This window comes from Ornithodoros turicata, chromosome 4 (assembly GCF_037126465.1).
Source record: "Ornithodoros turicata isolate Travis chromosome 4, ASM3712646v1, whole genome shotgun sequence".
Taxonomy (NCBI): Eukaryota; Metazoa; Arthropoda; class Arachnida; order Ixodida; family Argasidae; genus Ornithodoros; species Ornithodoros turicata.
In genome coordinates this window covers 14,484,373-14,510,359 of record NC_088204.1, presented here as the reverse complement: position 1 = coordinate 14,510,359, position 25,987 = coordinate 14,484,373, and the positions used below count along the sequence as shown (strand labels likewise).

General features: G+C 46.6%; 1 protein-coding gene across 5 annotated transcripts in view; it reads left to right on the top strand.

Moving 5' to 3' along the window:
* Positions 1 to 23,747, top strand: part of LOC135391155 (uncharacterized) — a 247,571-nt gene extending 223,824 nt beyond the window's left edge. For 4 of the 5 annotated variants that reach the window (XM_064621280.1, XM_064621277.1, XM_064621276.1 and 1 more), the window contains 4 exons: positions 18,077 to 18,131; positions 22,633 to 22,684; positions 22,779 to 22,796; positions 23,347 to 23,747. In XM_064621280.1, coding sequence (XP_064477350.1) covers positions 18,077 to 18,131; positions 22,633 to 22,684; positions 22,779 to 22,796; positions 23,347 to 23,499 — 278 coding nt within the window. In that variant the 3' untranslated portion in view covers positions 23,500 to 23,747. The remainder of the gene's footprint in view (positions 1 to 18,076; positions 18,132 to 22,632; positions 22,685 to 22,778; positions 22,797 to 23,346) is intronic. The other variant, XM_064621281.1, reaches the window with a different exon arrangement.
* Positions 23,748 to 25,987: the final 2,240 nt, after the last annotated feature.

Below are 25,987 nucleotides of genomic sequence, written 5' to 3'. Positions count from 1 at the left end.
TTTTGTGTAATACTGTTGTCACTTCAACATTCATCTAATAAGGAACCTAACGACGTCCGGTATGCGCGGCACGTCTGCACTTTCACCCTTCCCCACCCGTCGCAAACAAAGAAAAAAATCATAAAATAAATCAATAAAAATATAAGACATAACAACGAGGCGAGAAGGGAAGTCGGAACTTAACGTTTCTAATTAGACACGAAGTCCTTTCCACAGGGGAGTCTTTTTCCCGCCGCCGCAACATCGCGACTGGATGAGGAAGAAGAAGCAGGGGGAGGAGGGCGACGGAAATTTGTAATTTAATTTACCGCGGTGACAATGAAGCGTTAATTAAAACTTGCACCAGCGAAACGCTTTCACAAGACAACAGCACGAGAACGAGAGGAAAAGTAAATATCGAATAAATCAAACGGAGAAAATAAAAATAAAAACAGAAAGCAAAGCTCGCCGAAGCTGAAACGTACCAGGAAATAAATAAATACTGATGACAGAATAAAGCGCGCTGGCTGGCATAGTTTGCGTCTGCGACGGACTTCGGGTAAGGGGGGGGGGGAGTTTTTCAAACGTGGACGCACCAAGCGGCAAAATGCGGGGGTAAACATTTTCCAGAGCATGCGCTATAAATAGTAAGGTGGTGCATACGAACTGTATTTCCTCCAGTTAGCAGTGTACTGCCGAAAACAAGGACACGACACAAACGAGATTGGAAATGGGGGGAAAAAAAGCAAAGGGGGGCGATGATTTTAATTTGTAAATTGCGAGTGATGCCGACCGTGAAGATGCGCTTTCTCTGATGCGCTGCGACTAGGTGGAGCTTGAAGTTCTCTTTCTTTGTCTTCCCCGTGTATACGCGAGGGTTTCTTTTTTGTTTTTTTTCTGTACACATACACTCGAAACGACTGTGTCACTGCAGTCGTTCTTTCTACCGGGAAGTGCACGTCCTGTTTTGAATATTGGTGTTGAAAGGACAAGTGAAAGTGATTTGCTCTCTTACGGTTGGGTTAGTGGCGAACCCTTGTGTCTTGTTTGTCTTTCGGGTTTTGGTTGGGAGATGGCTAACGTGGTTCTTTTTTTTCCCTTTCTTTCTTTTATTTGTATTTTGTTTTCTCATGATTGACGATCACCCTGCTTTCGTAAATTTGCGGCGAACGGAAAACGTAGGTCCATACGTAATTTAGGGCCACTGCCATATTTGTGCGATTTGTACTGAAGTAGTGACCTAGTTCGGTGTTTGTTGTTCTTTTCCATAGCTTATTTAGTTGTAACCAGTATATTTGGACGGATTAATTAGCGTTACTTCTACTCCGAAGGGTTGTTATAACGACCTGGGATGCTGTGGTTCGTGCAGTGAATCTAGATGTACGTGATTAGTATGCGATTAGATTGAAGTATTAGATTAGGTAGAAGCAAATTTTTGGATTTTGTCCTCTGTTCTTATAACTGGTGCTGTTATTTTTCTCTTATTATCTTGTGCCGCCCTGCTTCGGCCTTTGGACGGATTAATTAGCGTTACTTCTACTCCGAAGGGTTGTTATAACGACACGTCAAGCGCTGGCAGTATTATATAAATTTAAAAAAAAATGATATGATCAATCTCGACACTAGGGAGGTCTAGTACACGGGAACACGGTAAACCAACCACGCTATTCACTGACAGCACGTTGCTGACGTTTGATTCGACCGCTTCCTTTGTCGTATCGTTTTCGTACACAGCTTCCGACCAACGGTTCCTTACTGGGTTTCTTAGTAGCACTACGTACTATAAAAAAAACTACATTTATTTCATTTCGTATCAATAATTTACCTATCCCAAGGACTCGGTACGAAAAATATAAATGCCAGTGAATATTACGCCCTTCCACGAATTTTCGAACGATCCCGCAAACCCTCATAGTTTCGGATTCTCCAACAGCAGAGTAGACGTCAAAGGACGCCCTCTGGCGTCCGTCTCCTAAGGCGTTTATGTTTATTCGCTCGGAGCAGAGCCCGAGCTGAGCGGAAGTGCGTCACCAAACCGGAAATCGATCAGTCGGGTGTAAAGCGAGGAGAAAATTAAATTCCATACGCGACCGAGCGACAACGGCTTTGCGCTTGCGCAGTATCTATTGCTGTGTCGTCTGCTTCCGTTGGTGTTCGTCGTAGGGCACCGTTTATGCGTTAGTCGCTTGAAGGTTTCGCTTCTGTCAGTTTTTCTGATTTTGCGTTCCTTCTTTTTTTCTTTTTGTACATCACTTCACGTTTCATTCCATGTTGCACGTAGTGTGTGGAAGACGACGACGACCGATTTGCTTGCCGTTCACGCGGGGCCACTCGCGCGTTCGTCCATCACGACGCTGGCTGCAAACTCTGCATCAAAGCCTGTGTTACATAAAGTTTCTCTACAGTCAGAGGGTTTTGCATTTTCAAGCACTAATTCCACAACTGGTTCGTGTGGTACGGCGGTCTAGATTGTCTGGATGAAAGCCATCTCAAAATTTCAAAATAGCCGCCATCTTCTAGCTCAGGAATTGTGGGAAGGATCTGCGAGCTCGCCCTCCAAGCTCCGAGCGAAGTGAGCTGCCTCGGAGGTGACTCTGAGCGAATATCCAAACACAAAGCGGGCGGATCTGATCTAATTCTCATACGCCCTCGAGCCGGCTCTGTGACGACATATCCGCTCCGAGCGCCTCCGTGCGATCAGAGCCGTATATCAAAAGGGAGTCTGGCCATTAATGGGTCATGCCTATACCTGAAGCTCCACCCACTTTTTCAGCTTTCCGACCAATGAAGTCTTGGAATATGGGGCGCTATCAATCAGCCTATCCTCACTATTTGCCCCCCTATCCAACATGGGCAGCGCCATTTTGGGTGGCAAGTGGATTGGATGGGATTGAAATGGATACCTTTCGCAATCTGCAAAAGTAGTGGATTGTTGGTGCAAATTTGATAAGCGCCACCTAGGGAGCGTAAGGCACGTCGTCTGCTTCCGTCGTTGTACCGCTGCTGTCAGAACCACCTGCTGGGACACATTCTGTGGTCGGTATGATTTTTAAACAAATCTACATGAATAGTTGGAATATAAGAGGCAGGAATGTTTATATCCATGAAATCCAGCTGTTAAAAATAAGATTGTACAGCACTGCGCCGTTTTTGTTATGATTTTGTTGTGATCGCCGTGTTCACTAGGCCTAACACCGGCGACAAAACGTATTATTTTCAGTTAGATATCGATGGATGAGCATTAGTTGAAACTGATTACCGAGAAATTTATATTAGGATGTACATTTGCAGCGTAAAATCGGGTTAGTCTGTGAAAATTTTTTGTCACGAAATCCCCGCCTCACTGTGTTTGTTTTCGTCGCAATTTTGGGTGGCAGTATGGTGTCATGGCGACCCCCTTGGTAAAAAGCAAACCAATCAGAGGAGCGAAACTCTGATTGACAGGTCGAGCCTCTTTTTGTGACTCCTCCCAATGGCCAGACTCCCTTTTAATATACGGCACTGCGTGCGATTAAACATAAACGCCCCCTAGTGACAGCGCCCGCACCCTCCCGGTCTCCGCTCTCCGCCCCACATTGGAAGATCGCCAGCGGCTGTGCTGTGGAGATGGAAATGGACCTTGGGGGAGCAATGCTGCCAGGAGCGTGGACAGATTCAGCGAGACATAACGTCATACCTATCAAAACTATAAATTAATTTCATTATACATTCCCGCGTCACATAATCAAACAATATTGTCGGAGAATACAGTGTAATACCCTTGTCAGACGGTTTTCTAAATGACAGTTAGCATAAAGGCCTTTCAATTTTGGAATGGCCTTTAGTGAGTGTAGCCAAGAGGAGCCGTAAAGGAGCCTCTTGTGACCGGCTGCTTGCGCCACCTATAGTCGATTTATTTTTATTTAGGATACTGTTGGTCCACAGGTGGACCGTTAAGGTGGCTGGACTGCAAAACAGGTTGTAAGGTTGCAACAAAACGTTGCATATCAACTTGGATCACAGTTGATATACGTGACATAGTTGATAGTCGTGTTCAACTTAAAAAGGAAAAGAAATCTAGTCCGTCGACTACCCGCCCCGTTAGAGATAAGGAGACGCAATAGCGCGTCAGGTGAAATACTGCAGCGCCACCATGCGCCATCAGTAGGGAAGCGCACTTTCTGCTGCAGCGTAGTGTGATGCGGTCAATCTTAATCTTAGCCAATACGGAAGCAGAGTGAGTATGATGGATTACATTATCTGGCGCAGGGAGAGAGCGTGACCTCTCTGCGTCCAGGCATCCTACCTGCGGCGCTGTAATATTTTGAGAACTGACGGACTAGATTTCTTTTCCTTCTTAAAACACAACTATAGTTCGTTTCTGTTTCATTCTGTTCCCTCCGTCCTCAAGTTGTCATCCTACCAAAACCTTGCCAAAGTGATTAGAATCTGGATCCGGACTCTTTTTGGCACATTTAGATGGCTTATCTTTCACTTGAGCATTGTCAGAATTTATGTGGTCGGATACTGTTGTCCGGAGTAGGTACTCTGTTTTGAATCATAAAGGCCGTTGGTGAAGCTCCGATCGGCGTATAGGGCAATTTTTTAATTTTTTTATGGCCTTTACGCTGTTGTCTGACAGGGTTGTCAAAGGTCATTTTTCGGAAAGACCAATTCCCCAAAGGCCTTCGGGCTTGTCGTCTGACAGAGGTATGAGACACGTTGCTTATTACAATAACATTAAGTGGTATTCTGAAGGCACAAAATTTAGTTCTTAGAATTTGGTATTTAGAGCTTGTAGCACATTGAGTCATTGATAGATTCATATTAACTAAATATTTTTTTTAAATTCCGTGTTAGCGCCGCGAAGCAACTGTGGCTATGAGCGGCGTACAGACGTGGACAGGTGGAGAGAGGACAGCAGGAAGGGGTGGGGGGACAGGGGGGTTAGTATGCGTCCTGGGCCGACTTCAGGGGGAACTGTGCCGACATTTGTCTGGAAAGTCTTCGGAAAACCCGGGGAAAACCTCAGACAGCACAGCCGGTGACAGGATGCGAACCCGTGTCACCTCCCAGTCTCGGCGTGGACAGCGATCATCCTAACCACTATGCCACGGGAGCTGGTCTAATATATAACTGATGACAACACATCCTTCAAAGGGCACAGGAGGCAGATTATTGCACCACGCATGAACGCGAGGGTCTCGGAATACTTGTAAGTTAAACATACGAGGGTGGTTCCATAAGTTTCCGGCCCGACCAACTTTTAATAGTCATGGAGACGAAACAAGGGTATCACTTTTCGACATAGTCACCCGTAACTTCGATGCACTTTTGACACCTTTCAACCAGCATTCTTATACCCTTAAAAGAAATAGTCCGAAGTTTTGTCCGCAAAATGCTGGAAAACTGCCTCTTGCACCTCACTATCGTTCTGAAATCTCCGTCCTCTGAGATCCCTCTTCAAGTTTGAGAACAGGAAGTAGTCACTCGGTGCAGAGTCTGGACTGTAGGGTGGGTGGTGGATTTCTTCGAAGCCGCACTCCTTCAGTGCAGCCTTGGCAACAGAAGCCGTGTGGACAGGGGCATTGTCCTGGAGCAACCGGACACCTCGATTCAACCTGCCGCGCTTCTTTTCCTTGATGGCGTCTTGTAGTCGGTGCAGGAGTGAAGCATAATAAGTTGCATTCACTGTGGTGTTCCTCACTTTGAAGTCGATGAGGAGGATCCCGTGAGTCCAGTCTTGGGTAGTAACTAAGTTACTTTTAACTTGTAACTGTAACTAGTTACTTTTGGTGGTAACTAGTTACAGTAACTAGTTACATTTCCAGAAAAGTAGCTTTTAACTGTAACTAGTTACTATTTCTGTGAATGTAACTGCAAAATGTGACTAGTTACTCGAATAAATGTCGTACTTTTTTTTTTCTTTACCCTACCTTCCCCTACTTCCCCTTAACAGTGTCTTCCTTCCTTTTATCCGTAATCGGTACGTGCCCCGTGCCTTGGGCTCTTAACCAAGCAGGGAATTCCAGACTGGAATTTCCAGCTTTGCGAACAGAAATAAGTTTAAGTTAGTGACCCTCAACGGTCGGAGTGAGTCATATGTGAGTAATAGTGTCACCGCCCTAGCACGGGATCCTGCCTCCAGTGGATATAGGGTTGCCACCTTTAGTACTGAAAAATACCGGCTGAGGGAGAGGAGGTGGAATAGAGGGAAAGGAGGAAATCTTCGCGGGAAAGGGAAGTAAGTGAGGGGTGGAGAGTACACAGGGAGAGAAAGAACGAGTGTACTGGCTCAAGACAACAATGGTAATGGCAATGAATAACTAAGAAAACGACTGGTGACTACGGAGTTGGGTCTGTGCTCCAGATTTATTCAAGCTGTAGTGGAATGTTGAAAGGAAAACCCCGTAAAAGCCCCTATGAAAGGTGTTGAGCCACAAATACCGGCAAAAGTCTGCCGGTATCACCTTTCTACCGGCAGAGCGCGCAAATAACCGGCCGTGCCGGTATAATACCGGCCTGGTGGCAACCGTACTCTCTACACGCTAGGAAGCACGTGCGCGTCACCGTGCTCTTCTTTTTAACCGCGATGCGCCAGGTCGCATGCACATGTCGTATTTTTCCGTATGGGATAACCGCGTATTAACTTATACTGCTTCTGGTTAAGTGCAAGACAACTTTTATCGCACTTCAGTAAATGTAAATAAATGTATGTTTTTAACAATTGTATCACCCTCTCATGGTCATTTTTCTAAAAAGTAACTGTAATGTAACTAAGTTACTTTCTCTCAGTAACTGTAACTGTAACTAGTTACTCGACCAAGAAAGTAACTATAACTGTAACTTAGTTACTATTTTTGGCAGATAAACTGTAACTGTAACTCGGTTACTTTTTAGAAGTAACTTACCCAAGACTGCCCGTGACAATCCCAAAATATTGTTGCCATGATCTTCTTTGTGGATTGTGACGTTGGCTTTTCTTGGGGGTGCTTCTCCTGGTTTGCGCCTTCCACCGACTCCTTTTTCGAACGGGGATCATAGTAGAGCACCATAGTCTCATCCCCTGTGACAATTGACTTCAATATTTCTTCTTCGTTCTCTTGACAGAGCTTCAAATACTCTTTGGCACAGACGACGCGCTGTTGCTTTTGAACTGACGAGAGAAGAAGTGGCACCCATCTCGCACTGACCTTTTTCATGTGAAGGCCCTCGCCGATGATGCGAAAAACGGTTGTTTTGGAAAGCCCCAGCCTTTCTGGGATTTCCTTCACCTTCAGACGCCTGTCGCTCAGCACTTCCTCCTCGACAAGAGACAAATTTTCTTGTGTCACCACTTCCACTGGACGACCATCGCGTGGATCATCGTCAATGGACTCTCGCCCCAGTCGAAACTGCTTAGCCCAGTCTTTTACCGTTGTGTACGACGGAGAGGCTTCCCTGTACAAGTTGTCCAGTCGCGCTTTAATTTCTTTAGGCGAAAGTCCCTCTTTTGTCACAATTTTGTCAAGAATTTTATCACAGCGCGGTACTCGATTTTTTTTCATTTTAACTGAAGAGTGAACCCTGGCTGTTTGAAATGCCGCTCTCCAACTGACAAAAGCATGGAGAGGGTTGAGGGTGGTGCTCCGGCCCTCCAACAGATGGCGCCACGCGTCCTTAATCGCATTTTCAAATTCGCGCGCATTTTCTACCTCGGGCCGGAAACTTATGGAACCACCCTCGTACCAGCTTAATCAGCGAAGGACCACTACTCCTGGCATTTTTCTTACTTGTTTTATTTCCAGAGGGAAAAGGAAATACAGAGACAAAAAAAAAAAAAGCTGCATGAAGCAACTAAGGTATTAAGTAGCAAAGTATTAAGAAGAGAGCGTGTGTTTCGAAAGAGTTCATTCGATTAAAACCACTACCACAGTTATCCCGGCCTAGGGGCAGATGACGACGTAGAAAGCTAGGCCTAACTCGGATGAAAATCCTAAATCACTGTATTCGCTCGGTGACGCCGTTACGTAATTGCATTAGCGCAGAACGACAGTCGGAATAAAGGCTTCTTTTCTCAACAGGCTCTATACGGAACTTGCCAACGTCGGACATGCGCCCGTTTAACTTGGTTATTACCAGACATTCCGCCTGGGATTATTAAATTGCCAAAATCGTCGTCTGCTAGCTTTCGTATTTCGTCTTTTTGTTTTCACCCCCTCCAATACACGTGGAAGAGACAAGCGCCTATAATCCGGCTGCTTACCGAGCGTCTTCGAAAATTAATTCCTCTCGCAAACACGCTGTAGGGCGGCACCTGTCGGTCGCTGTGGGAAGCGCGCCGTAAATATCAGAATTCTCGTCTGCGAACGGAGAGGCGAAAGAAGGGCGTATGACCTTAGTTTGTCCTGAGGAGTTCATCGGTGAATTGCATGTTGTGAACATTATGTGCGTTTTATGCGTTATGATGGCTCTGTGTCTAGATTGAGAAGCGTTTTCGTCAAAGGACCGTCTACGTCATCAACGTAGACCGCCAGGTTAACACTTGTGGAGGGAAGAAGGGTGAAGTTACAATGGGGGTATCGAAACTAGTGCTGGTGTTTTTTGTTTCCCTCTGAATGAGTACAACACAGAGCCTTACAAATAAACTAAGAAGGAAATAAGGAGCCGTCACTGCACATGCGCAAGTCTCACAATTTTGCAGGGGTTACAGAGCGCTTGGGTACCCTACTGTACCTCCTGTGCCATCGAGACGCAGCACGGAATGATTATCTGATTATCTTTCCTCGGGTGACCGGCCATTAGGGAATTTTAGTGCACGCTATCGCCTTTGCGTAAGTAAGGGAATGCGTTGGTGGATCTGCACACGTGCTAAACATTAAGAGAGCTTTGCGCATTGCGCAGAACCACCACGCTATCCTTTACGTACGTTAGCGTACGATATAGTAAAACTCACTATTGACGCTTGCGGGGATAGCCATGTGGACAGGGGAGATCCCAAATATGTTGACAACCCAGTGTTTTGCGTCGGGGTTGCAACACGAAATAAATAAAATGCTGGGACATCAAAAATAACAAAGAAGCCGTAAAATACGGGCGCCGTGTGCAACGTCTCTTGACATACCGTCGTGAATTATCGCACCTGTCGAAAGTATTACTGGAACAGAATTATCGTAACTCCGCGAGAAACTCCGTTGAGATAAGGACAAAAAATATCGGTATGGGAGACTGGAATATTTGCCAGGACATGACGTTATAAATGCGGTGCAGAGCAGCACACGGTCCGGCAGTTGGGACATGGTCGCGTAGCCTTGAAAACGCCGCAGGAGCCACGGGATGGCGCTGGCGACAAACTCGGCGACAACTAAAACCTCAAGAAGTAACGCGAAAGTAAGTAAGAAGAAGTAGAGAGGCGGTTCACCTCCACCAGGCAGTGGAGGTGAGTTAGCCAAACACCACCTAAATAAAGAAAGCCTGATCGCTTAAATGACGTGACGTACTCATTAGGAGTCCGCCAATCACGACGTGCTTTCGGCGGCCCTAGCTATGGGGACGAGTCACCATGAGCCGCATGGACAGCCACTGGTATCCACAGAAATCCCTGTGTTTAAAATCACCTGCTACGATTGGCTGACATCCCGACTTTATATGTTGCGAAGTTGAATCGCGAGAACAGACGCGCACTCTACAGGGCGTTAGTCGTGACGTTGCCCACGTCTGTGAGGCCGACAACGGCGAGCCCTTTCACCGAACTTCAATGCGATGAGATGACTCGACGTTAAGAAATAAATAAATTCCGATGGCTTATTTAAAGGACAAATATGGAAACTAAAGCGTAGATGCACTGGCCTCGCTAGCGAAAGATCTTGACAGTCAATTATAAAAGGACGCGGAATTGCGAGGAAGGAACTCTAAGAAGAGTTAATAAGATAATAAGCCGCAACCCCCGTTTTCGAAATAGGAATGGGTTGGAGTAATTGCTGGAAGTATCTTAAATCAAAACAGGGGTTGAAAATGCCGACCCGACATAGCCACATAGAGACGCATCTTAACAGTGTCAGCAGCAGCACTGTACAGCATCACTCCCGTACCTAGGTATGAGTTTTTCTTCTTTTTCTTTTCTTTTTTTTTTTTTTTTCCTTAATGCACCCGAAGCTAATACACTTAATCACCTTTGTGTATAGCTTTCTTGCTCCTGTGAGCGGGCGCTCGCGTGTGTTTTCTTTTCATTTTATATTTTTGTTTGCGTTATAATAATCGTGCTGTAGTTACACCGCAGAAAGAACAAAGCTTATAACCACATAACCAACTCCGCACGTTCTCACGTATTCGCCGGCAATCACACTTTGCCACACACAAAGTCATAGTGTGGGAAAGCCAGCTTTACATTTACGTCGAGATTATCACTTTCAATCGAGGAACGTAGAAACTTTGTCAAGTGCGGTCAACACAAGTCATAAAGCGATAAAACCACTGAAACTACTGTTTAATAACGTACAAGCTTTCTTGTAGTAGTCTGCATTTCGTCGGGATGTGTACCAGACGAAATGCAGACTACTGCAAGCAAGCTTGTACGTTAATAAACAATAGTTTCAGTGTATTTAACTTTTTATGATTACTGTCACTACGAGGCAGCTGTGCTCAAGGACCAGTCTTAGCGTACGAGTGCGTCGCGAAACAAGTTTGGCCCCTTGATCGCCTCTGCATCTTTAGTGGTCACCTATGTCTCACCCTCGGATACGTACAGACAAGTGCGGTTTGTCTTCGCGCTGACTCCACCGTCCTCTAGGACTCTAAACGACTTCTTTGAACATTAAACGAACATTTTGTGCCGCGTCTCGCGCTGAAGCAATTAAAATAAAAGACGAAACACACAAAGCGAAGTCAAGTGGCGTCCTCAAGCGAGTAGCCTCGAAGGCGCTCTCCATGAACTCAGTACCTGTTGCTCTCGTTGTTGGTATTGCCCAGAGAAACAGGTGTAGTTCAGAGTATCAGTGAATTCTGAATGAGTGCATGGAGGCGGGGTTGTTGATATAGATTCACAGTAAATATGCAGCACAGTAAATAGCAGTCGTCCTGTCTTCAGTCTGTGTCGGCGTTCCTGTGCTGCATATTTACTATGAGCGGATTCTCTCAGGTTTACGATAAGCGTCTTTCACTTCGGAGATTTCGGCGTTCCTCTGCGACACTATGGTTGACTTTGTAGACATCGTACGTGTTAGCGGTCACGGGCTGCCGCTCTCATGAAAAACATCCGGGTACTAGTGACGTCAGACGTCCACTGGATGACGCATAAAAAAATTCAAAAAATAATGTCATATAAAGGACTTCTGCCTCGTGCGTCCCGACCTTTGATTCTGTCCCTGTCCGTTAAGGACATATACTGAACCCCCCCCCCCCTCGTTTAACACCCCCTTCCACGATAAATATGAAACATACAGGAGAGCACGAGTAATCGATAAGAAAAAAAAATAAGAAAACATGGATCGCTCGGGATATACTCGCGATAAAAAAACCTCTGCAACTCGAGCGTTACACCCGCAGCATCTTCCCCCGTAAGGGTAACATATCGACACTGTCTCGCCCGGCGCCACTAAAAATAAAGCTTCCTCGTTTGCTGTAATAGAAATATTGAGAAAGAGCAGCAAAATAATTTATACCCCGCACGCCACGGCCACCTTTCGGCTCATCCGTATCACTTTATCTTATCGCTGTCTTCGCTCACGAACCACTGGTCGTAAGTTAGCGGCGAAAACAAATGCGCTATCAAGGCTAGCCGCTGGCTATTAATTATGACCGGTGCATATTTTATTGCGGTCACCCATCTCCCGGTCACTCAGGAAGAAAGTGTTTGCATGGATGCTCGTCCGCGATGCTCGGTATTTTTCATTCTTCTTTTTTAATTTTGAGGGGTTTAAAAAAAAATGTGTGTGGCGCGTTCGTGTCTGGTCACTCGACACAGAGTTTTTTAGGATGATTACTCATCTTAAAGTGTAGAGTGTTGCGATGGCATCTGATATCAATACCCGCTGAGCGTTACACACACAAAAGAAAAAGAAGAAAAACAAAAGGAAAGAAAGAAAGGTCTTTATAAGCAGAGTACTCGTTTCTGCTATATATTTTGAGAAGCTCGTGGGAGTGATTTATTTTGACACGATTTATTTTAACACGATTTATTATATAAAGTATATATATTATACACATATAGCGCCCTCCCCGTCGGGAGCTTGATACCGCCCCAGAGGTTGGTTTCTGGGGGTACTACTGCACACTGGTTCCCTAAAACAGCCCTGCACAATGTCATGCCCCGCTGTTAGGGCTCTGGAAATTGTGGAGAAAACCCAAACTGGTCAGACTTCAACGATCGGCTAGGAAAGCACTGCAAAACAACTTTCTGCGCTGTGCAAAAGGAATACAACTCTTCGAAGACACAATAAGTTTCGAGCTCATCAGAAATTATAAAACGACAGGGCGTTTGTCACTGCGGTCACCGCAAGATATTTGATGCAATCATGCATGCAACATGCAATGATCTAGAAGAAAACAAAACGGCACAAGCGAGTATATTAGAGTTAGCACTTCCTTGAGTCTGAGGAAAACGACACGAGACTCAATGCAATGATCCGCGTAGAGACACAAGTCCAGATATGTATTCCTCCGGACTGTGCTGTCTGGCCAGGCGCGCTGTGCGAGCTCCGTGGAGGCCGCACTGATGGCCGGCGGTCGGACTGCTGCCGGCTGCGTTTCCCGTCCGAACTCGTCGGTGCGGTGTGCGGGCCGCCACCACTCCTGTTGCGTCCATATGGGCGACCGGCGAGAAAGAGACGTAGAGGCGGCTTTTTGGTGGGGGATTTCGAAACACGTGGGTGTCTCGCAGGGGCGGATCCAGGGGGGGGGGGCCCTGGGGGCCCGGGCCCCCCCGAGACATACCTCTACCCCCCCTTCCGGCAGATTTTCCTGCCGCACGCTTCGTTTTCCGCACACGCCGCACGGTGGCGTTCCTCTACAGCTTGCTAAGCTTCGCAACATGTAGATCATAAATAAAGTTCTGGTGTGAAATGAAAGCGCAACAGCTTGCCGTCTTACATGGCGACCCCCCCCCCCCCGTCTTCTCTCTTTTTTTTAGTGGGGGGCCCCTCCCCGAGGATCTTCCCTGGATCCGCCCCTGGTGTCTCGTCGGTCGTGCGATTTTGACAACCTTAGGGGTATTAATAGGATTTATTTTGGCACGATTTATTTCGGCAGGATTTATTTTGACGCTGTTGCCGCCCACGCGTTGATGAGCAGTTGTGTATGTTGTGTCTTTCGTACTTGTACTCGGGCTGCTTCGCATGCATGCATGCACTCCAAGAAAGAAAAAAAAGAGTAACTTTACTTCTTTTGGGGACTAAATGCATTGCCACAAACATTTGTCCCTTCAGGGAGTAAAGGAATGTCACAGAGTGCGTTGGGACTGCATTTCACGCTCTGTTCTAAGAGTCCCAGGTGCCTAATTCGTATGCATGCATGAAAATACTTGGAATTAAACCGTCAACCGTGATATGTCGAGTGATATAAAATCTTCCGACATACATGGGCACAATTTGCGAAGAATTAAGCGCTCACTATTTCTACTCTATGTGGGTGGAAAATTGCTAAGTTATACAGCCTTATGCCATCAAATTTACCAAGAGCACATATACAGGGTGTTTGCTCTAACGTGTCCACAAATGATATTTAAAGCGAGGATTAAAAAAAAGCAAGTGGTACTTTTCTGCTACTTGAGTAAGAAACAGGTACTGCGTCACTAGTAGCACCTGTTTCTTAGTCAAGTAGCTGAAAAGTAGCACTCGTTTCTCTTTTATCGCTCGCTTTAACTAAAATTTCTGGACACGTTAGAGCAAACACCCTGTATACGTAGACTGTTGCATTCGGAATACCATTTGCGAAGTTGAGTGATTATCTGCAGTCCTGAGGAGTAAATTTTGATGTTACAGGGGACTAAGATGGGGAGTAATTACAGTCTAGGGGACTAGAAGCTGCAGGTACTCCCGATTTTACTCCTTTTTTTCTTTTTCTTCTTAGAGTGTTACGTCGTCAAGAAAAATAATAACGATAGAATGAAGCACGAAGTCAGAGTAACTATTTAATACTTGAGCTTTCGGGCAGAGCCTGCCCCCGTTCGCACACGTTCACGTACTAAAATATCTAACACACCTATACATTGATTGCGCAGGGAACTTTAATTAATGCAATCGTCGGTTTAAAAACGCTACCGACGATACTTCCACGTATACGCGCCCAAGCAGCACGACATCTTGGCCCAGTATTGGACCAATATTGGCAATGCCAGCCCCATACTGGTTCAAGATTGGTCCAATATTGGACCAGTATTGGCAATGCCAGCCCAATATTAGTTCAAGATAGGTCCAATATTGGACCAGTATTGGCAATGCCAGCCCAATATTGGTTCAAGCTTGGTCCAATATTGGAAAAGTATCGGCAATGCCAGCCCAATATTGGTTCAAGATTGGTCCAATATTGGACCAGTATTGACAATGCCAGCCCCATATTGGTTCAAGATGGGTCCAATATTGGACCAGTATTGGCAATGCCAGCCCAATATTGCTTCAAGATTGGTCCAATATTGGACCAGTATTGGCAATGCCAGCCCAATATTGGTTCAAGATGGGTCCAATATTTGGCCAATATCGCCGATGTTGGGCGAAGATGTTGTGCTGCTTGGGCGGCGCCCTGGACTCTGAAATCGACGTGCCATCTAATTTTCCCACACCACGCATGCCCCTGACAAAGAAAGTACTCACAGAGAAAACCCTGTTGGCGTCACGCGGGAGATAGACTAGCTCGCCTTCATACGCAGAACTCCCTTCATTCCGATCCCCCCTTCTTAATCTTCCTTACGTTTTACCTCGTTTTCATTTTCTCCGACGCTTCTATCTTTCTTTCATTTCCTAATCCTCTTCGCAACACAAACACTTCCACGAAAAACTCGTGCCCAATCACGCGCCACAAAAGTTCACGACGAACCCGGAGCATTTTTCATTGACGCGCCATTTCTTTCGCTAATTTTTGCACAGACAAAGGGCGCCCACTACCGTATCTGTCTTCGCCTATACTAATGACTTGGGCAACCTTTTCTGCCTGTTAACTTTGGGCGCCAAAACAAACAGCGCAGCTCACAACCTTGAGCAACCTCGAAAATTTTCATTACGCGCATCCCCTAAGACACAAGAAGGGAAAAGGGGGAAAAAAGGGACAAAGACGGGAGAGTCAACAATGCCCCTTTAATATGCGTAAACTTCATTACCAAAACCTGCTAATCCTTCAAAAACCTGTTTTTGTTTGCCGAAATATTCGCCAATGAGGGGGCAGTTTTTAGCTTTAGGTTCGCTCGAGAAGTTGCCGTTCATCATGGGAGCAGCGCAGTTTGCGACAACTCCGCCTCGGAGCGGAAGTTTGCGGAGATAGTTGGTCGCGCGATAGATTGCGTTCAAGGAATGCATATTTGTGCCAAGTGGGGAGGGTGACGTTGGATGGGCGAGTCATCTGATGTTGCTTGGCACGTTGGGTTCTCAGCAGTTTTGTTGTTTGGATATTAAAACTCGTGTGTCGTACATTTTTGGAAAATCTGAGTTTCTGTTCTCAAAAAAGAAGAGCCCCAGCTTGTCAGTGAGGGACTACGTAAAGCTCGCTCGTGCAAGAATAACTGAAACTGTCGCTCGATGGGGTTGGGTTTAACCCTCTCACCCACCGGTCGTTGTAATTTGCAGTGTCCTACGCTTAAAAATACTAATAAAGTGCCCCAGTGTCCTAGATTGCAATTACTTACCATTTTTGCAATTACTTCTGTTTCTTAGAGTGTAGCTTCGAATAATGGAAAGTTTACAATAAACTTCGACAATTTAAACTGCTCATTCGGTGTGCGTACGTCAAGTCTTCTGTCACGACCCATTATCTGGTTGGTTGGTGGTATCTCACACCTACTGAAAACCCCAGTGAGAACACTCAGAGAGCACATGCTAGTGCAGAGTTCGAATCCGATTACTTTAGAGCCACTATAGTCCGCGAGCTCGTCTTAGTGTTATCCATATGTCTCACACCCACGCCGCCCGTTGCACTGCTATGCCCCCTAGGCGTTATTTAGATTTTGAATGACGTAGAGGAGGAGTTGGACTCTTCACTGCTGTTTGGCAGAGCAACTTCACGCATGCTGCAAGTCCTCAAAATCCTACTTTGAAACTTCACCCCACTTTTTCGTCCCCGTCCTCGGGCTACGTCACCGACGCGTTTGCCACCGTCCTGACTATGCAACCCTGCGCATAATATTTCCTGCATGCAGTCGCAAACTTCACAACCAGCAACAAAAGTTTCCATTTTCGTTCCCTGCATCCCCTTCCTAGATTATGCTCGCTTCAAAGCCAAATCCGACCTATAGGAGTAAACAGTAAGCAAGTGAATTTAATCAACCTCTCTCACACGTGCAGTGATGGGGGAGGACCACAAACAGCTCCCGCTTCAAAACTTCCTATTTCTCCCGCATATAACTAACGGCGCATAACATGCCCGCGGCAAAGGACGCTGCTCGCATATTCATCTGCATCCCAAAATGAAGCCGCAAACCCTTTACTAACTTTCCTCTCGCCACAAACAAACAAACAAACAAATAAGGCGCAAACAAACGCAAAGAAAAAGAAAATTTTTCGCCCGCTTGTTAATTGGCGAAACGTAAAAGGGAAGGCGATACATCCCTTCCCGAAATTGCTCTACCTCACTCGACTCCCAGCGCCATCTAGCGGCGGAACCGGGAATCCTCGTGACGTGCGTCTCTCTCATTGAGCCTTTTCGAAAGCTGTATAAACTAAACGATACCACCCCTCCTTTTTCCAAAACTTTCCTTCTCCGAAAGATGTCCTCCTCCTCCTCCTCTCTCTCTCTTACACCCAGAGGGAAATATGCCCCCTCTCTTACCACACGCACACACGCTTTTGCATATCCCCTCGGTGACTCATTAGACATGCAAATTATGCAAATCAAATTACCTTCATCAACCGCTATTCCGACAAACTTTCGGGGGCGCCAAAGCAAAAGCAACGCGCCACACACACACACATTTGTTGAGCGTGTGAGAGAGATGCAGGAAAAAGGCGAGGGAGAGAGGGAATAATATATATGAGCGCCCGTTGGTTCCCCGGTGCTTGCAAATTAAGAATATTAAAACATTAGCCATTTTTCGCGGCAGAGAACATTTTTCGTCCCCAGCCGTTCCCGAACGCGGCTCACAAACAAGCGGGCAGCAAAATCAAAATGCGCATCATAATGCGGATGCACCAACGACGCACACATGCGCGCGCGCGCGGGCATGCATATATGTGCGCGCGGAACGTAAAATTTTATGCCAGGGGGCGCTCAATATTCCCGGCATCCACGAATGTTTCCCCCTTTCCCCCTCGGCTGTCGAGAGTATAAACTCTCGTTCCCAATTAACATTTTTACTATTCGCGCGTCCGTCGAGCTCATTAATTATTCGAATTATGCAAATTGAAATACTTTTCTCGCCGACGGAAAAATCGCTGACCGCCGACGGCGGCGCCCCCATGCATTCAGCGCCGGCGCTTGCGGCTCGTCGTCATGGTCGTCTGCTTTGTTGCCTTTTTCTTTCGGTTTCACTATATCCGCGACGGAATGCGCGTGTGTCTGTTTGTGGAGGTCTGGAAGTGTTTTGAAAAGTATGCTGAGTTCTGGCGTGCAAAATCGCGCGCGCGCGCGTTAGAAGAAATGGGAGGGACATGGGCATTTATAGTTAGGGCTGGCACGGCGAAATTTACGGAGAAAACGAAATAGTTTCCCAACTCGTTATCGCCTTGCAGAATAGGAATGGCGCGTGCTTGCTGTGTGGCTCTCTCGCTATATAGTAAGTGCTGCCGCGTTTGCTGTGCATTCTCTAATATCGCAGTTGACGAGAAACTGTTTTTTTTTTTTTCGCTACGCGTTTTCCATTCCGTGTTGCGGCTATGATGTTCTTGACGCGTGCGGTCTGTATGGCGGCCAGGGTTCTGCCTTATTAAAATGAACGTGACGTTGGTTTAGAGGTATGGTAATGCCGCACGAATTCATTATTATTATTATTATTTTGTTCCAGTGACCGCAACAAGTGCGCAAGAGACACGGGAAAGGATGCAGCAGGTGTCACCCAAGTGAGTAAAAAGCGTTTGTGGCTGAGTAACAATGAAACAACCGTCAGTTGAATGGCATATAGGGAGAGAACACTTATTGATTCTTTACTTTTACGACCTGTGTTAGAACGTACAAATACTAGCTAATTCAGAAGGATAGTAGGTCAAAACTCGCGCAAAATTTCCAATTCAGCACTCTGAACAGACTGCACCATTCTATGACCTCACCCAATGGTTTATCAGGAACACCAGGCACGGCGGGGGGGACGGGGGGTGCAAAAAGGGGTTCGTCATTCGAGTTACGGGATATGAGGCACAATGAATATAAAACAATAAAGCTTTCTATGTTTACTCTGCACAGGCTTTTATATAGCAGTCTACATTTCTTCAGGCGCCACATGAGAGCTTCATTGTTTTATATTCACTGTGCTTGCACCGTTAAGGGCGTGACTTCGTTTTTGGCATCTCTATGCTGTTACCAAAGGAGACCAAAGTGAAATGTACGCCGGCAAGCGTGCTTCACCGCACGCTTTAGCGTAATGCAGTGAAGCCCGATTCTCAACATCGGTCAATGCCAGAACAGTCAACAGCATCAACATCTTACTTTGATGCTGAGGAGTTGGGCATTTCCTCGTGACAGCCCCGTTGCCAGAAAACTCGCACGTAGTAGTAGCAGGGCGAATCAGAAAGAGAGTAAACTGTTGCAACCAATGGACCTCTACCCGAGAAACGTCATCATGACGTTGGTAGTCGGACTGAAACCAAAACTAATCGGAAGGAGAGGGGAGGGCTGTGTTCCACGAATGGGCACTTGTTCGCAGCCTCCTATTGAAAGAAAAGTAGGACGCAGAAAAAAAAAAGGTCGCGTCCCTTTCAGGGACCATCGTAATCCCCTCAAGACTGTGGCTTTCGGGCGCGACCTTGTTCGCGTCTAGCTTCGAGCGTAGTTCAACTCTACCAAATTGGTGGCGCTGTCGAACACTATGACGTCATTTGTTTACAAACAGGGAGAGGTCTATTGAAACAACTCAGGGAAAAGGGGTGCTAACGCCAGGAATTAAACCAGGTTCTTCTGATGTCCGGTCGTCCCTAACTATGGTCTGCCTCGGCCAATTCTCGTTGTTTATGTTGCAACCAAGTTGGACATCACGCTATGCCATTCATTCAGTGCATCCTGTGACAACTTCTGCCCGTACCGAAACAAAACAAAAGAAAAACGTAACAAATATTGGCAGAAAAATTCAGCTAAAATTGGCTAAATAACTGGCTAAATCGGCTAATAATAAATAATAATAATAAGATAACAAAACGACATCACAACGTGCGCAGCAGGGAGAATCAACACAACGCAGACGATCGCGCTGTCGTCCCACATCGATCACTGAATTTCTTCACCTTCATAATGGTGTGCAACTTATCAAACCGAGCTGGTCCAAAAAGAGCGTCCCCTGGCGAGCAAAACTATAAACAGTTCTTTGTTGTATACTTTTCGGGATTTGTTAGCTAGAAGACCGTACAGATCCGTGGAGTTCAGACCGCGCTCAGTTTATATAAGCTACTACAAGAGCGTCAAGGAAAGGGCTGTGGGTTGTGAAAGAAGACTGTTGCACGCCACGGCGCTTTACTGGTTGCACAAAGGAAACACTGACGACATGCGCCTTTACCCTGCATTGCGGCTTCGTGAGATCAGGTGCTAAAGACGCACGTGCATCAGGACACACACCCGCAACCACAGGGAGGACCAGTAGCGGGAGTGTCTCCACATCAGCTCGCGTGACGTTTGCGTGACGTTCTCGCTTGGATGGTCACGTGTCAGCGTCCTCCCCGACACCTCCTCCTCACGAATTCTCTTCAGCGGGGGCGACCCGAAGCCTGGCGCCGAGGGAACGCCCTCGTGTCTTCACGCTGAGGTAGCGCATACGTCTCTCTGCGCGGGAATTTCAAACCGCGTAGATTCCAATATTTTTGTAACGCCGATAATAAACTATATCGCGCAAGTAAATCAGGGAATGCACTTCCCCTGACAACAAAAATCTACAAATTGATGCCTGGAGAGCGAACTGTATACCTGTAAGAAATATGTACCAATAAAAATTAATCCAAAGCTACCAATCCAAAGGCTCCGATACCAAACATTCCCCAGTTTAATTCCTTCCCGGCATTCGCCTAATTAAACCTACAGTCACTTTTAGGGCTCACTTTACCTCTCGCTTCATTCTATATGCGTCATTCATCATCACTCCCTTTGTTCTTCTTCTGTCCGCTCCGTTTTAACTCAGGCACCACTTAGTCAACGTCATATAGATCCGACAAGTCGCAGCGCCGATATGCGCATAAGGTAGCTCCCGCGAAACCTGCGACAGCGAAAACTACTCCTTTTCCAGCGCCGCGAGCTTTCTTAATTAAACGCAGTGGAGCATTGTTGAAACCCGACTCTCTCAGTCCGCCTCAAAGTTGCTCGCGCCGCCCAGGTATAGGCCTAACGCGAAAAACTTTGTTTTCGCAACGCTCGTTAACATGCAACTGCGCACCGCTGGCTTCTCATACACATGTTTATATGTGTATATATAAACTTCTTTACCTGCGGAGACTACGGTTATTAAAGCGGCGGTGGCTTACTCTACTAGTTTGAAGGATGGTTAGGCAAGAGTAGAGGGGGGACCGTCTTGAAAATCAAGAAAACGCGGTTGCGTAAAGCGAGAGCATTTAGTGCGCGGCAATTTGCTACAGTTTTCGTCCGCGCGTGCGAGCGCGAACAATTAAGTTGTTTTCGGCAATTAACAACAGACTGGGAAGGCAGTTTCGGAGGAGAGAGAGAACGGGTGGCGGCACGAAATAAGTAGTTTGAGTTCTGTCTAAGAGTATAAAGGAGGAGGAGGAGGAGGGCGCGAGTTGGCGAACTTGCATCGAGGGGAAGTGGGGATCTGTAGAGAAGACAATTATTTTGTGTGTGTGTGTAGAATGGGGGGGGGGGGGGTTGTCCTGCCGTGGCAGTGTGAATATTTGAAACGATCTGTAAACGAGGTTAAAAAGAGTATAGTGTGAGAGGGTGAAGTTTCGGTGTTCTGGATATCGCTGATGCGGCGTAGTGACGCGCCGAGCATGGGTTTCGTTTCTGTCGTATGTCGTAGAATACGTCTTTGTCCGCAGCTGTAGTGTGTGTGTGTGGGGGGGGGGGGGCATTCTGGGAAATCGGCTGTAACGAAATTGGGATAGATTTCAAACGCTTGAAGCTACTGGTACAATAGTGGGAGTGAGTCACGTGGCAACAGCGTCACATCCAGATCTCCAGGTGTTGCAAGATTGTTTCTTCCGACTAATAGGCTCCTACTCCTAATACTGCGCACCTTCAAATGTATAATAATGGTACATATCAGGGGCGGCCAAGCCAATACGGGCTCCTGTACCTTGCAGTGAAGATTTCAGACAAGTGTGTCGTAAGCAGTACATGTGATGCCTACTGTAACTTATCGCAACCTTGACCTTGAGACGGCGGCGGCACGTGGAAGCGCTCGAGGCAGTAGTTTACCCAGACTCCCCCCCCCCCCCCCCCGTCCGCAACACCCCCCCTAACTTTTTCCTGTGCACTCCCTACAGGCGCGGCCTCTGTTATTTCTGCTTTAGACACACGCCGGCAATGATACATTACGTAGTACATGATACATACAACGTAGCTGTATTAATGACGCCCCCTCATTTTTGCGCCCCCTTCCCACCCCCGTGCTTTCGATTGTGGATAAACCACCGGTGCGAGGCAGAAATGACGTCATTCCGCGCAACTGCGGCAGTCATAGTCGTAAAGGCTGTACTCGCGGTGTTCAACTGGGTGGCAGGGTACAAGTTGCTTTGATACGTCGTCTTCGGCGAGGGACGTCCAGTACGGTGCGCTGAGGTTGCAGCGCACGTTAAAGAACCCCCAGATGTCCAAAATTAATCCACAGACCGACTATACACAGACCACTAGGTCAGGCTCTGCACTGGGTGGCTTCGCCCGTGATCATAGTTTGTCTCCCGACCACGACCTACTAGGTTATAACGACCATGTCATATAGGCACCCTTTCCCAGCGCCGCATTTGGAAGCTAGCGGTGGCGCTACTCGTCGGCCCGATTATTGCTTCCTCAATTTCTGCAATGCTTTGTACTTCAGCTTACCTTAGTATTTTTTGTACAAGCGGTGCATGTCCCACGGGAGATGCTTCTTTCTAAAGTTGATTATCATCATCATCCTATGCGTTTTCATAAGAGCTTTTGCTGTCTCTGCTACGCTATTCGTACGTCCGCTTCTGCGCGTTCAAAATTCAAATTTCCATTGTCCAATCACGATGCAGATCTCGCGGGCCGATGAGTGGCGCCCCTAGCGGATCGTGCGGACGGGCTCCTCATAGGGGTTGCCAATTATGACATGATCGTTATAATCTAGTAGGTCGTGCTCGCGACGTAAAGTCACGCTGAAACGATTCGTAATAACCGGTTCACCGGATCTAATGAGCGTTTTTGCTTTTCCGTTCTCATCTCGCACAGGCCGAACGACTCGGAAAGCGAAGCGGCTGGAGACAGAGCGAAGTTGGAGCAGGTGAGACACATCAGTGGTTTGTAGCGCAACATAACGCTTAGGTTGGTTGCCAACACTTACTTATGTTCTTATATTTTTGGTCGGGTAAGTACAGCCTGAAAGCTACGATAACGTAAGTCGTAGCTGGTGAGCATTTTTTGTCTCCTTTCACCCCTCTTTTGTTAACTTTGTTATATTTTCTCAAGGGCGCTATAGATTATGCTCTCCTTGGTGCCGAGTGTATTTTGTTACTCTTTATAATGTCTCTACATAGTTTCTGTAACCCACTAAATTTCAAACTCTTAACAAAACCCGGTAAATTCCAGTCAACTTCAAATGCTAATAATGAACAAAGCGAAAAACGCGTGGAACACACACGGACGAAGAGAATACTCGATATCATAACGGGAGTACATAATATCCTATCCCCACTATCAGTCTAAGAACATAACTGCGTGCAGATATCCTCGCTGCAGTAATTCGCATCGACATTCCTCAGTAATAAGAAAAAATATATAAACAACTAAACAAGTATAGTAGTTATGCCATGCTTCCTAAACCGCGGGGATGTTTAAGGCCCAAAACGCCTAGACAGGAACTGAACAAAACCGGAGACACAGGGACACGCTTGTAATGTTTGTTACACTGCTGATTTAACTGACGTGCCATGTCTATGACTGCAGGAATACCGTGACATCTCCATCATGTGTACATCGACTCAGATGGAGATCTTGGAGCTGGAACTTCGGGCTCGGGCCATCCGGTCTCTCATGGATGTTCAAGGGCAAAAAGGACTGAACCTCTCGGGTGCCAAGCACTCCGACACTGACGAATGAAACAGCCCCATTTATAACTAGCATGATTTGCACGTGCACACAGACCATATTCATATCCATATCCATGCTGGACGCGGTCATTTCAGTTGTATTAGCACCACAGTATTATAGTATACGGAGGTACATACAGCATCTAATATTCCGCAGTTTTACTCATCAATTCCTCTTTCATGATATTCAGTGATACCTTCAGTGGCTATGACCTTCATTCCCTATCAGCATAAATGAAAACTGAATAGTGCTCTCAACTTGTACGTATGTGTGATTTTACAACAACAACTTTATTTTAAGATGATGAATGGCGCCCAACGTGGGGTGATTCTTATTATGCCAGCTAAACAAGCATTGAAACGACGCTCTATAGCGTTTATTTTATTTTTTTTCGTTCTTCGATGGACGACAAACAACACGCGTTCTTTCACAAGCATAATTATCCTCACTCTACCTGTAGCGCGAGATGTTTTCAATACAGGCTCCTCATGATTATTCGTCGCTTTCTCGTCCCAGTCTACTTCACTCTGACGCTAACACATGCGACGGATGGATGGACCCGATGGCATAGCACTTGGACGCGCCCACGACTTCTTCCTTTTGAAAAATTTCATCTCAGTACTAGCGCCCATCTGTATAGGGTGTGACTTACGAAGGGAGCATACCTCTGCAAAACTCACTCATTCATGCTCACTCATGCTCAATATGGCGAATGAGCTGAGCATAAGTGAGCAAATGGAGAGATGAGCAGTGAGTGTGAGCAAACGGTAATATGACCAAAACTCACTTGCGAGCACGAATCAGCAAACGAGGAGGCGGGCATGAGCAAAACGCGCTCAGTATGACGAATGAGCTGAGCAGGAGTGAGCTGATATTTATTTGGACAATACTGCCGGCCATCAGTTGAGGGCCAAGGCAGAGAGAGCACAATGAGCAACACAGGGACACAGCATCAATTTGGCTCAGACAGAGCCTAACATAACGAAAATAGCACAAGAAAACAAGTGATCGCCTAATTCAACATGCTTAGATAGCACATGCTTAGATAGCATAGAACATGCTTAGGTGTGCGGTGCCAATGCGATGTCACGTGCGAGGGTGTCTGAGTACCACAAACGGTTTGCTGACGGATGGGAGGATGTTGAAGACGATGACCGGCAAGGCGGGCCTGTCACTGCAGTAACACAACAGAATGTAACAAAACTTATTGAAATTGTTCGCAACGATCGCCGATTAAGCATTTGGATGATAGGAGAGATGGTGGACACCTCAGGAAAAGAGTAAGGAAGAAGGTTGTAGAAAAACAACCCGTGGACTCTCCAGCAGGACGATGCGCCAGCTCACAATGCGCTGTCGGTGAAGCAGTTTCTTGTCGACAAGAAGGTTCCAGTGCTGGACCAGCCTCCTTGTTCGCCGAATTTAGCTCCTTGCGACTTTTATCTGTTTCTAAAGGTGAAGTCCGCAATGAAGGGGACACATTTCCAAACTCTCCCAGGACACAAGGCCAGAACGGCAACACTTCTGAAGCGCATGACACATGACGATCTGGAGCACTGCTTCCAACTGTGGAAAATGCGTGTCCAGCGTTGCATAGATAGGGGAGGGGGGAACACGATTTTCCCACCCAGTCTCGTTATTTAATAGCCACACCTCGTACACAACTATTGTGCCAGTGTAAAATCTTTGTGACTGAGATCACTCGATTATGTAGCGTGACGTTTACTTTCTTTCTTTTTTTTTTACATTACAATTTCTATTTAATTTCATATTACAATTTACTGAAATCGGAGAACTGGGTAACATAGTAAGTCCGTATTTTACTTCCGAGCCCACACATCGAGGGTCGTCCTGCCGGCGCTCAACAGGAAGTACGTCACGGAAAATCTCAAGCACCCGGTCGCTTGTCGTCTGCTTCAGAGCGCCCATTTCAAAACGGGTGCGCGGAGAGCGGCTCGGAGTCTCACACTCCCGGGTGCGCGAGTGGTGCTTGTATCGCGTTAAGTGAGTGGAGTCTGAAACACATGCGCTCCGGGGCTCCTGCTTAACGCAACCATTGTGTGATGGTCCCCCTCACCAGCGAACGATTGGGACGCGGAAGGGTACCACGGTGCCTTGTGACCACAAGAGTCAGCACACCGACCCCCTGTTGCGACTCCAAGAACGTAGCACATAGAGGAGATACCTTTCGAAAACATTCTTTAAAGTAAAATACTACGCATCTTTTGCATAGTTGCAATGCCAACAGCAAAGCACTACAAATTTCGCTCAATTTGAACGGAACAACGTCTGTTGTATAGAAAAATTTACTTTGAAAGAAATGCTGCTTTTCTAAGTATATTTTCTACTACTACAACCACGTTTGCTGCTATTTAACAGACAACTATGTCTTGCAATTCCTAAACAAACCTTTACGCTCCCTAAGAATATCATTTTCGCTCTCTCTGTAACGGGAACCTTGCCAGGATATAATCTCGGAAGAGTAAGGCGGGGTTATCAG